Source organism: Porites lutea, chromosome 9 (genome assembly GCF_958299795.1).
Source record: "Porites lutea chromosome 9, jaPorLute2.1, whole genome shotgun sequence".
NCBI lineage: Eukaryota > Metazoa > Cnidaria > Anthozoa > Scleractinia > Poritidae > Porites > Porites lutea.
The window spans coordinates 23,607,966-23,619,996 of NC_133209.1; the positions used below are offsets into that span (position 1 = coordinate 23,607,966).

Here is a 12,031-nt window from a genome sequence, read left to right on the forward strand (position 1 = left end):
ATTCAAGCTTATCATTCTGACTGCAACGTAACTGAGCTAATAAACCAAATATTACTGTTCATTTACACTCCTTCAACACCGCAGGAGATGATCTAAATCTTGCGAACATTTAAGCTGAAGACTTGCTTATAATTAGAACAGTGACAGTGGACGGCTAGTAGATTTTAATAGCCGATATTTCGTTAGGTATGCTGTGTCAAGACCTTAAGATTCCACAGTTCACTGAGGTTTGCAATTCAATTTGTTTATGCCCCGACGTTTTTCTGTGGGCAAATTCGTATGCTAACGTACCAAAGGAAAAACAGTGACTTCACGATCGGTTTAAAGTAAACATATTTCAAAGTCAAGTGGGTGTTGGAGGGTCTCATGAGAGATGCATGGCTTAGAAAGGACGTTTGCTGAACTTGGATAATGAGAATTACTTTAGGGTATTGAGGAGGTGTTTAGGTGAGACATGTATTGTTTGGTGGTGTGACGGATCCGCCCAACCATCCGGGTGGTATTGCAAATATATAGGCAAAAGAACAATAGAAAGGCTGTCAGCCAATTAGGAAGAGCTGACGTCATGGTCTAACCAGTCCATAACAAGTTTGACCAGTTAAGTGAACGTGTTATTTACGAAACCGGTTACTCTCCTGGGACACTATGATTCTTTGTCAGCTGGGTTAACATGCATTTTAAAATCGAATAAATGAAGACCATCGTGAGACAAAAACTCTGCCCTTCGCATGTCTTTCTTCCTATAGTTTCTCCACTGAAATTGAGTTCTTCACTTGTTGGGTGTAATTGCTTCTTCGAAAAGGTTTTTTGCTAGTCTTTGAAACAAAGCTTATGATAGGCTGCGAGCAGGTTCGGGGAATTTTTTGAGAAAGTTTTTTCCTCGCGAGATGACGGCTCCGCCGTCAAAAAAATTTCCCGGAACTCGCACATGTGAGCCTTCTCGCAGGCTAAGCTTACGAATAAAGTTTGCCTTTTCATTATTGCCCTTAAAATAAGAACTTTAGAAGACAAAATTAAAACAAACTTTTAGTTTACTGAACTCCGTAAGTTTTACTATTGTGAAATACTCGTAACCCTTTAGGAAGTAGTTTTATTTCATGAGAAGTCTGAAGAATTTGAATCCCTTCATGAAAAAGTGCCAAATCGAACAATTTACAGTTATCTAATCATCATCCCTGAAGTAAAGTAAAGAGCTCAATAATCCTTTTAGACAGTCTTCGATGAAGACTTGTATAAGACGGTTTACAATTAAAGACGTTGATGAACACTTTATTGTAGAAAGTGTGATCTGATTTACGAGTAGGAGTAAGGCTTATTGGTTTTGGTTTTCCGAAGCAAACCGAATCAACCACGAGATTTCTGTTGAACACAACAGTCTGTTATTAACAGCAAATGGTCATTAAACACGTTTTTAAAAATAGCCTCAGAGTTTCTGCTTTACGGTACAGGTACATGTAGGAGAACATTTTTGCCGTGTGTTTTTAATAATGGGGACTATGCTGTTTTTAAAATATTATACTGGGTTTGTAGCCCTTTCCGGTAGACTGGCCATTTCTTTTGGGTAAGTGGAAGTCCACCAGTATTAACGAAAACTTTACATTGCATCTGAAGATATTGAATAAGCGTTTATTCATACACTTAAATGATTTAAGCTCAAATCTTTAAAGCTATAGAAATGATGGAACGGTTAGCTACTTTGGCACGCAAGGTATAGTGGTCCCGTTCATGTACTAAGCGATGTGCGTTTAATGTTTTTTTTTGGCGGTTTTATCAGGTACCAGACGCGCTTGGCGTAAACGACCTTACCTTGTCCTCAGGCTCCTTGCCAGTAATCCAGACCGCGGATATCAAGAGAGGTCTGGACATGTTCTCTCCTTGGCTTCATCCAGATCACAAGAAGTCTTTTCTACTTGTCGGACCTGAGGGTTGTGGCAAAGAGTGAGTTTCACAGTCATCCCTGTCACTAGCTTATCTGTAACTTTTGAGTCTGCACACAAAAACTTAAGTGTGACCATTCATAAAAGAACTAAGCGACTATTCACATGGAGGCGGGGGACCTACAATAGGTGAGCTAACATGCGGCGGGTCACCCAACCTATCATGCAAACGTGATCAAATTAAAATGAGAGATTATATGGACAGGCGGCTTATCCCACCTAAGCGAGTTACATCACCTACCTGGGGTCTCCCACCTCCATGTAAACAGGCCCTAACGTCAGGTAGTTTCATGATGTTGCAGATGGATGTAATCACCAAATGACGTTATACAGGAGATTGAAAAGTCACCGTACAATATCCACACCACAAATCAATTGTTTTTCGCAACACTAAGAACACCCCGACTTCATGATTATCATTCCTTAGATATTTCTCGTGTGACTGCGTGTTGCATGTTTCTAAACTTGTATCGTACATCACGCGATGAAACCTTAAAATGGAACAGGTTTCGTTCCGTTTGAATTTGGTGTATTTAATCTGTTTTAATTTTTTCCCTTATATACGCAAATCAAGCCTTTTTTTTTGTGCATTATTACGGTAGGCTTTTGTTGAGGCACTGTTTTGAGCAGCTTCGCTCGACCCAGGTAGCTGTGGTACACTGTAGTGCCCAGACCACACCCATGCATGTTCTTCAGAAGCTCCAACAGTCCTGCATGGTAATCAGTTCAAACACTGGACGAGTGTACCGACCAAAGGATTGCGAGAGACTGGTGCTGTATCTGAAGGACCTTAACCTACCAAAACCTGACAAGTGGGGGACCAGTCAACTGATAGCCTTTCTGCAACAGGTATTTCTAATAGATAACCTGGTGTTGAGATAACGAGAGATCCAGTCTACTCTTCCTAATTTGCCTGCAAACGCAAATTAAAATTTACATGTAAAACGGAATCTGACGATGATTTGACGATTAGTTTCGATTACAAACAACTGCCCCTGCCGATACGTAACGTCAGTATTACCTTGCGTAGCACTCAGCATACGGTATGGGAAATATTGGGTATGAGTATGACTGATATAACCTAGGACAATTTGTCACATAAACCTGGTTTTACCTTGGCATGCCTGGCCGGTAGCTCAGTGTTAGGGCCGCTGGACTAGTAATTAAAGGAGTGTGAGTACTCGAATTTTTGTTCGAGTTGCTTGTGTCACTGTCTGATGTAATCTGCTTTTGTTCTGGCAATGTGGGGCTAAAAACACTCACTAGCAGTTTCACTAATTGATGTAGAAGGTTAGACTATACCATTTACCTTTATAACATTTGCACTTAGTAATCAGCGTGAATAACAACCTTACGTGTTGAATGTGTTCGTTGAAATGACTCTCTAAACTTTGAAATATGTTTCATAAGTGTGAGTCAGATTGGAAGCCAATTGCTGTTAGCCTATTCTAAGGTACAATCAAATGAACCAGTCAGAACTCAGAAAATGCTACACGTTACTAGGCTCAACGGCGTGAATTGGTTATGGGCCACCTATTGATTCGATGAGAAAATCGCAGGAACCACTTTTACCAGGTAGAAATGTAAAACCAACTCGTTTTGAAGACCACTCTGATAGCGTCTGTGGTGATTGTTTCTCTAGGTGTTGACCTACAAGGGGTTCTATGATTCTAACCTTGAGTGGGTTGGTCTGGAAGGAGTACAGATTGTGGCTTCCATGAGTGCTGGTACCGGGATGGGCAGACATCAACTTACCACAAGATTCACATCAATTGTTGGCGTTTGCTCCATAGGGTATGCTTGAGTTAATGTTAGAGATGAGTTAAACCATTAGCACAGTAGTGTCTGTGTTAAATTAGTAATAAACTGCTCTTAAAAGTTTTATAATGTTTGGTCACTTTGGAATAGGGAAGATAACGTACGAAATCTGAAACCAGTTGTATACTTCTTCTACGTCAGTCGTAGCTTAAATCTGGGCTACAGCCCAGTCAAACTCTTTATCCTATTGCCAGATGCTAGCAGTTTCACTTGACATTAGGTTTTAGGTAACTAGTCGCTGGCCTGGTACATAGTCTGAGACGTGCACATTGTCAGATAATTAAAAGGTTAAAAGATTGAAATTTTAACAGTATCGATTTGTTGAAGTGTTTCGTTTGAGTTTATCGAACGTACGTTTGTAAATGGTTGGAAACAGACGACTCTTTGAGGAAAGATTGGGGGCCACTAATCATGTATACCATTAAACGTCCATTTTATTAAAGAAATTGAGACGTACATTATGAGGGAAGGATTAAAGTCAGGGATTTCGAAAACTGGTTCCCGTGGCAACTGTGGGCGAATGTTTTCTTTTTTTTCTGATTTCGTTTGATGTCATTGTATTTTTTTTTTCAATTTGTTGTAGCTATGCGGATCGTGATCAGCTTCAGGCAATTTACAGTGCTTACCTACAGCCTGTCCTTAGTTCCTCTTTAAAGTCCCATCCGGTGTGGGGTGCGGTGAAGAATGTTCACACTCTAGCAGGCTCTATGGTGGCAGTTTATGAACAGGTACCTGGTTTTCAAGTACTAAGAGTGTTTTTTTCAGGTTACGGCCCCTCCATGTTGATCCAACACCGGCATTCGTTTGAAAGAGCCCAAAAGTCATGATACATCATCATCTAACGCTATCCAACACTGTTCAATAGTACCGCGTTTAACTCTTTTTGTACCAAGAGTGATCTGCATCAAATTTCATCTTATGATATCAATACTGTACGAAACACAAGGTGTCGAGAATTAAGGATGTGATCACACAATTGGATGTAATTGATACTATCCAGTACTTTCACAGAAATTGTATGGGGGCAACAACGAGAATTTAAATTTTGATATTACGTTTTAAAGAGTCCAAGAGATACAACATGTTGTATCCAAAATTTTATTATGGATGGAGTTGGACCAAATTGTTAGCAACTGGCAACTTAGACTCGCTTAAAATCGCGTCAATTTTCATTGTAGACCATGGGGACGGCTAAAAGGAAAAGTTAAGATTCTATTCGTATTTGTCATGATCCTTCGTGATACTATAAAACTTGCAACAAATTTGGTACATCTACTATAAAACAAGAAACAATGACACAAACAGATTGGGCGGGATGCCTTTGCGCAAACAAATGACACAAAAGAGTGAGAAGTTTTAAATGTTGTTTCTCAGGTGCGCGCCAAGTTCACCGTAGACGACTACTCCCACTACCTTTTTACCCCACGTGACCTAACAAACTGGATCTTAGGCCTTTTACGGTATAACCTGGACTCAGGATCTGGAGACAGCTCCACTCAGCATTTGCTAGAAATCTGGGCATACGAGGCGAGAAGACTTTTCAGGGATAGACTTGTTGGAAAACAGGGTTTAGACAAATTTGACAGGTAACGTTCTGTGGGGTAGTATGAGCCACAATACTATGATCTGACGCTTAGCTTTTATCCCTACAAAACAAAAGGGCCCAGTTGTTCGAAGGCCGTTTAGCGCTGACCCAGGGTTAAATCTAAATCTGGGTTTCCTTTTCTTTAGTCAAAAGTATTTTCTCCAATAATTTTCTCTATTCTATTTAGAGCATCCTCTAATCATATTGTAGACAAAAAGAATTAAGACGGATTCCGTCAGGAAATTGAGTAATTTTTATTTTCAGTGGACAAAAACCTTGTACCAGAATATTAAAAGCCATATCGCGTTCTTTTTTACACTTTTCAAGGGACACAAATCAATGTAATAAGTTATATGAAATAACTCTAGAGAAAAGGCTCTTATGGGAGCCCGAGAGAATAAATTTCAAATTTCACAGGAATCGAGAAACCGCAAGTAAAGTCGTAATGCGTAAGGATTCATTTTGTGAAATTTGAAGCTTTTGGAGTTATTTCATATAACTTATTACATTCATAGCCCTCGAAAAGTGTAAAAAGAATGCAATGTGATTGAAATTATTCTGGTAAAAGGTTTTTGTCCACTGAAAATTAAAATTACTCAATTTCCTAATGGATTCCGTCTTAAACTAAATTTGTAAATTCAATTTTCGTGCTTACCCTGGGTTATCTTAACCCAGCTGTGAACAACCCAGCCCAGAATGTCTCTCCTTGCAATTTTTACGCTTTGAGTATTCACATTATGACATATAACACTCGTTTTGTATTCCAAACGAAAAAGTAGTATAACAGCACCGGCGCCTTCGAGAACAAAACGTTTCTCCAAGCAAGCGAGACTCACCCTATTTAGAGCGTTCTTGTTGAACTAAGGCGATCACTGACAGTAAGGTTGACGTCTGGAAACAAAAAACCCAAAAACTATCAAAGCAGAGACTTTTGAGCTTGGCAGTGACCTGTCATGTTCTTTTCTCAGCATCCTTGCCTCCCAACTTCGCGCTGATTGGTCAGTGACTTTGGATCGCCTTGACAACAAGTATTACGTCACTTGGGGCAGTAGCCTCACTGCCAGTGCTACGCCCGCGGGTTCTTCTGGGAAGGACGGTGAGGCCGCTGTACCCATAGTATCTGGAGGATCCCTTCCTCCCCAGGGTAAAATGCTCGGTAAACTGGATCAGAAAGACTTCAAGCAAGTGATCGCCAAGGGAATGAAAACTTACGGTATGTTCCAGGTCTTCTTAACAAACGAACTGTTTGATACAGCAAGATTAGCTCTCACTCATGCTCTAAGTGGCCAAGTGTGCGAGCAGGCTCTCATGTTGTTGTATCGTGACATTTCGCGTTGGCCTACCGCCCGAGGGCTTGGTCCCCTTCCTTGCTGAATAACTTGAAGGGGTTTTGTCACGGAGATATTGTAGTGTTCTGTGTGAAACTGAACTTACGGATTACAGCAAAAGTTGAAGTTTTGAAAGTATAACAGACATACTGTAGCTTTGATCGATTGTTCAAAGAAATGGGGAGAGGGGCTAACATCATTCTTCTGCATTGTAGTAGTCGTTCTTAAGTGATTAAAAGAAGATAAAGAGAATTTTTTTCTCATTTGTAGCAAAGTTGATACAGGCCCACTGGCTCCACCTTCTTTTGGCTGCGGTTTTTCTAAGATTGTCTCTAGATCGTGTATCGTTATCGTGAAAATCGCATTTTGGCTGATAATTCTTTTTTGCAGCTCGTGAAAACCGTGAATTGGACATCCTTCTCTTCAGAGAAGTATTTGACAATGTAGCTCGTGTTGACCGTGTGCTCACCAAACCTGGCGGCTCGCTCCTAATGGCTGGTCGCAGTGGTGTGGGACGAAGGACAGCGGCTGCACTAGTCGCACACATGCACAACATTCAAGTGTTTACACCTAAGGTATCAAGAGGCTATGGATTGAAGCAGTTTAGGACTGATCTCAAGACGGTGAGTACTCGTCAAAACATACTTTGACCCTTAAGATCTGATCAGTAATTCTCCTTTCTGACTGCTATACAATTTCTTGAACGTCTATTTAAGAGAATCTGGGTTTATATCGTATATATAGAACGCCTTCTGGCTAATAAATTTGCCTTTTCTTACCACCTGTCTGTTGGACAACGTATTGGTTATTATAGGGAGAAGATACTTGCCAATCTCTTGTGGGATTTAAAGGGCTAAAACCGACAGACTGCTTTAGCAGTGATACCTCGTCGTCACTTTTTCGCCTGTTTGGCCCTTGGTCTCCGAGAATGCCATACACGCTTCATTTTCAACACTTGCCTTCTAGGAAATTGCGCTGAAGTGAACACCGCCAAAACCATTTCAGATCCATGTACCACCGCTTTGCAGCAGCTTTGCATTATAACAGATCGTTCGGTATTTTGCAAAATGTAGTGTCCGATTTTTCTTGGGTATTAAGACAGAATCCATCACGAAAGTGAGTAATTTTAATTTTCAGTGGACAAAAACCTTTTACCAGAATAATTTAAACAATATCGCATTCTTTTTTACATTTTTCAACGGCCATAGATGTAATTAGTTATCTTTAATAACACCAAAGAAAATTACTCATGAGAGCCCGAGAAAATAAATGTCAAATTTCACAAAATGACATCTTACACATGAAATTTTCAGAATTTTGCCTGTGTTTTCACAATTCTTGTGAAATTTGACATTTATTTTCTAAAAAAGAATGCGATATTGTTTAAAGTATTCTCGTACAAGGTTTTTGTTCACTGAAAATTCAAATTACTCAATTTCCTGTTGGATTGATTCCGGATGATTCCGTCTTAATTTCTGCATCCTGGTGAGTTAAACCTTTAGGTCCCAAGAGTAACCAACATCAATTTTCTCCTAATTATATGAATACATTATCAAATGAAAGGTTTAGGAGAATTAACAAAATGATCAACAAAGGAGAAATGCTTTGATCTGTTATTACGTTCTCTCAACTAATTCTACAAGACAATGTATGGACACTAGTATGGAGAATTTGTATTTGGGTCTCGGGGCTTAAAAGGTTAAAAGGTACTTTAGCATCTGCTGTAACGTCCTACAGGTTATGCAGTTGTCCGGTATTGAAGGAGAACAAGTAGTCCTCATCTTAGAAGATCACCAGGTGGACGGAAGTTTCTTGGAACTCATCAACAGCCTGTTGAGCGCAGGAGAGGTTCCAGGATTATACACTCCTGAGGAGTTAGAGCCCTTGTTGGGTCCGCTGAGGGATCTTGCTTCTCAAGATGGATTCCGGGGCACGCTGGTCTCGTATTTCGCCTCGCGAGTGAAGAGGAACCTTCACATTGTATTGATCATGGACTCATCGTCCAAGACATTTACAGGCAACTGCGAGTCTAATCCTGCTTTTTACAAGAGCTGTTCATTCCAGTGGATGGAGGGATGGAGCAGAGAAAGTATGGCGCAAAGTAAGTGGGTTTGATCCGAGGTAAATAAGTGAGGAACGTCGCTTTTTTCTCTGTTTTTTTTTGTTTTTGTTTTGTTTTATCACAGGGACGTGTTTATTCGTTCGTGTGATGAGCCCTGAGCCCCTGAGGAAGTAGGAGATACCTGCAAACAAACAAGCAATTAAAAAAAGATAACAGCAACAGCAACAAAAGTTTTTTTTTTTCATTAAGGACGCTGAGTACGCGAGAAATGGGATGTGGAGTTGAATAGAGTTCAACGAAGAATCACTGTTAACGCATTTTCGTACCTAATCATTTTATGATCCCCTAAACGAGGTTGGAAGGTTATTAGCTTAACTTCCCAGTTAGCTCAGTTGATAGAGCAGCGGTCTCGCGGGGTCCAACCTCCGCCGGACCACCAACAAGAGTAATTTTAAACTGTTAAGATCATGCTAATTTAGTTCCAGAAAACCAACTGAGTCCTTTTAACTACGGTGAGTTTGAACATAAAGTCATCCGGCTAGCAACGAGTGTGAACTAATTAGGCTGTTAAGTAGTTCACCAGCTTTGAGAATGCATGCGTGCTTAGTGACACCTATTTCCAAAGCTGGTACATGAACGTAAGCGTCGACGATGCTAAACTAAAATTCTTTTTGTGTTGTTATTTTAAGATGTCACTACGGCTATTACAACGGGAAAGTGAAAGAGAAAGTGAAAATGAAAAAAGAAAACACGGATGCACGCAATAATTACTGGTTGTTTTTTACTTAGTACCTGGAATGCTTCTTGCTGATGAAGGTTTGCACAGCGGTGAGGGAACCAAGGGGAAGGATGGAAAGTCAGGCGCAGAGGAATTAGTTAAGAACTTCCTCCAGATTCACGAGTCATGCAGCGACAAGGATGCTGCCCCGAGAAGATATATGACATTCTTGAAGACTTATAAACAGGTGTACAACGAGAAGAAGGAAGGAGTGGTCAAGCGGCAACAGCATCTGCAGGTATCAAAATAGAAATCAGGAAAACTTCGCATTTAGTAAAACTTTTACAAGTGTAATTTTCAAGTGAATGTCAATAGGTACTCAAGCATTATGGTTCAGTCTGTACAACTTTACCGAGGTCTGAAAGGGCCCGTCTGGTCCACTGTTTGTTGCTTCTGTTTTTTTTAATGCCTGTGTTTTTGACGTTGTAAAGCTTGCCCTTTAGTTAGGTCGTAGCTGTCGCTTTCGGGTTTTGTTTACCCTGAGGTGCTGAACCGTGAGTTGGGAGTTATCGAGCGGTTGTATAGAGGAATAGTCTGGGTTAAGACTGTTTCGCCTCCTGACAAATTTGAGTTCGCTGCTCGTTCGCTTCCCACCTGCCGAGTTCGTCATCAGGACTGAATAAATATGATCAAAGTTTTCACTAGGTAGAGTTCTCAGTACGCTAGTAGCGAACTGGAGCTAATGTGTGGCGAGCGTTTGGTGCAGTCCGGCGCAACAAATTTGACACCTGGAGAACTAGTCACTACAGGGTAATTCAAACTTTGAAGTTTCATTTTTCGGCTGTGGGAGTTCCGAGTCTTTGACAATTGGGAAAGTCGAGGCCATTACAGCATGCAAATTTAGGATGTGTAGAATCGGATTCCACCTTAATTTAATAAACAGCTTAATTTTCTCCTCTAAGGCTGGTGTATCGAAGCTCACTGACGCCAAAGCACTCGTCGATGATCTCAAACAAAAAGCAGGAGAGCAAAGCCAACAATTGGCTGAAAAACAGGCAGAAGCTGATGCAGCACTGAGGGAAATAACCGCTAGTATGCAGGTAAACAACCAATCTTAATTTACTTCTGTCCAACTAACAATTTACCTTTCAAACGTGTTCGAATACATCGAAACATTAGTAATCGCTTGACTATTTCTGCCGTTTTCCGTTTATTGCAAATGTGATATTTTAGCACATTATCTTCCCTTTTTTGTTACTTAAGGTTAGTTTTGTGATTGCCCACATTTGCCCAGATCAACCTTTTGGATCTATTTAGATTTCTGGGAAACTGCCCACCTATCCCTCCCCTAAGCCATCATTTTGCCCTCAGTGAGAAGTAAGTGTTAATATTTCACCAACGCTTAAACTCCTCGTTCTCTAATGTTTATTCGCAAAGCGTGCCAGTGAGTCCAAAAGCGAAATGGAAACACTAAAACAAAAGCAAGGAGAAGAGTCCCTCAAACTGGAGAAAAGAAAGAAGGCCATCGAGATTGAGTTATCAGAGATTGAACCGCTCGTGCAGGAAGCTAAAGATGCCGTCGGTAACATCAAACCCGAGACGCTGTCTGAAATTCGAGCATTGCGCATGCCTCCTGATGTCATCCGGGACATCTTGGAGGCTGTGCAAAGGCTGATGGGAATTTTTGATACCTCGTGGGTCAGCATGAAAAGGTGAGCTTTGTATCACGTGTTTAGAATTCTCTCCACTTCACATATTTTAACCAAACTGAGAACAACATGTGAATAAAATAATCTTGGACGATGTATAATTCTGTTACCAAACACGAAGTTTTCGTCCGTTTAAATCTCCAAGTTCGTTCCAGGTGTAGTTCTGGGACTAAGGGCCTGTTTACATGGAGTGGGGGACCCCGGTCTAGTGGGGTTGGTTTCTTTTGTTTTTACGCTCTGGGGGACACAAAACAAAAGAAACCTACCCCACTAGACCTGGATCCCCCACTCCATGTAAACAGGGTCTAAGTTTTCTTTGTTGATAAGACAGGACCTCTCCTAATGTTCACGAAACACCTAAAACTAACCTTTGACCCTTGACTCAACATGATTTCAAATCACGTGCCTTTTCCTAAATCCCTTTTATTTGAAAGAGCCTTAAGCAGCGAAGTAGTAAGAAAAGGTTTCTTTGTTTACATAACTGCGAAAACGAATAAAATCGTTGCGGCTTTCAAGACAAAACCGTCAGTCGTATATTTTAGGACGTTTTGGTTTTAGTGTGTTTACTCTCGGATTGAGAGCTAGAATACTGTCGGACGGTGAAGGCGTAACCTCAGTGACCATCTGGCGCTTGTGTTTTTGCAAATAGTATTTTAAACTCTTTTTCAATTTACACTATATTATCTGTTTAGTTTTCTTGCAAAACGTGGTGTCAAGGATGAAATCTGCTCTTTTGATGCCCGAAAAATCACTCCTGAAATCAGAGCTAGCGTGGAAGAACTGCTAGAAAAAAATGCTAATTCGTTTGATCCTAAGGTAAGTTCATATCCTAGTTTTTTAGTTGATTTTTATACAGAAATGAAAAAAAAAACAT

The 12,031-nt window shown here is 40.5% G+C and overlaps 1 protein-coding gene across 1 annotated transcript in view; it reads left to right on the plus strand.

The window, feature by feature from the left end:
- The window catches only part of LOC140948675 (cytoplasmic dynein 2 heavy chain 1-like), a 59,996-nt gene that overhangs the window by 29,423 nt on the left and 18,542 nt on the right, over nucleotides 1–12,031 (plus strand). Inside the window, exons 34-45 of the mRNA XM_073397940.1 lie at nucleotides 1,775–1,938; nucleotides 2,540–2,786; nucleotides 3,580–3,731; nucleotides 4,339–4,483; nucleotides 5,130–5,341; nucleotides 6,309–6,553; nucleotides 7,059–7,291; nucleotides 8,406–8,769; nucleotides 9,520–9,746; nucleotides 10,411–10,548; nucleotides 10,886–11,160; nucleotides 11,850–11,973. Coding sequence (XP_073254041.1) covers nucleotides 1,775–1,938; nucleotides 2,540–2,786; nucleotides 3,580–3,731; nucleotides 4,339–4,483; nucleotides 5,130–5,341; nucleotides 6,309–6,553; nucleotides 7,059–7,291; nucleotides 8,406–8,769; nucleotides 9,520–9,746; nucleotides 10,411–10,548; nucleotides 10,886–11,160; nucleotides 11,850–11,973 — 2,526 coding nt within the window. The remainder of the gene's footprint in view (nucleotides 1–1,774; nucleotides 1,939–2,539; nucleotides 2,787–3,579; nucleotides 3,732–4,338; nucleotides 4,484–5,129; nucleotides 5,342–6,308; nucleotides 6,554–7,058; nucleotides 7,292–8,405; nucleotides 8,770–9,519; nucleotides 9,747–10,410; nucleotides 10,549–10,885; nucleotides 11,161–11,849; nucleotides 11,974–12,031) is intronic.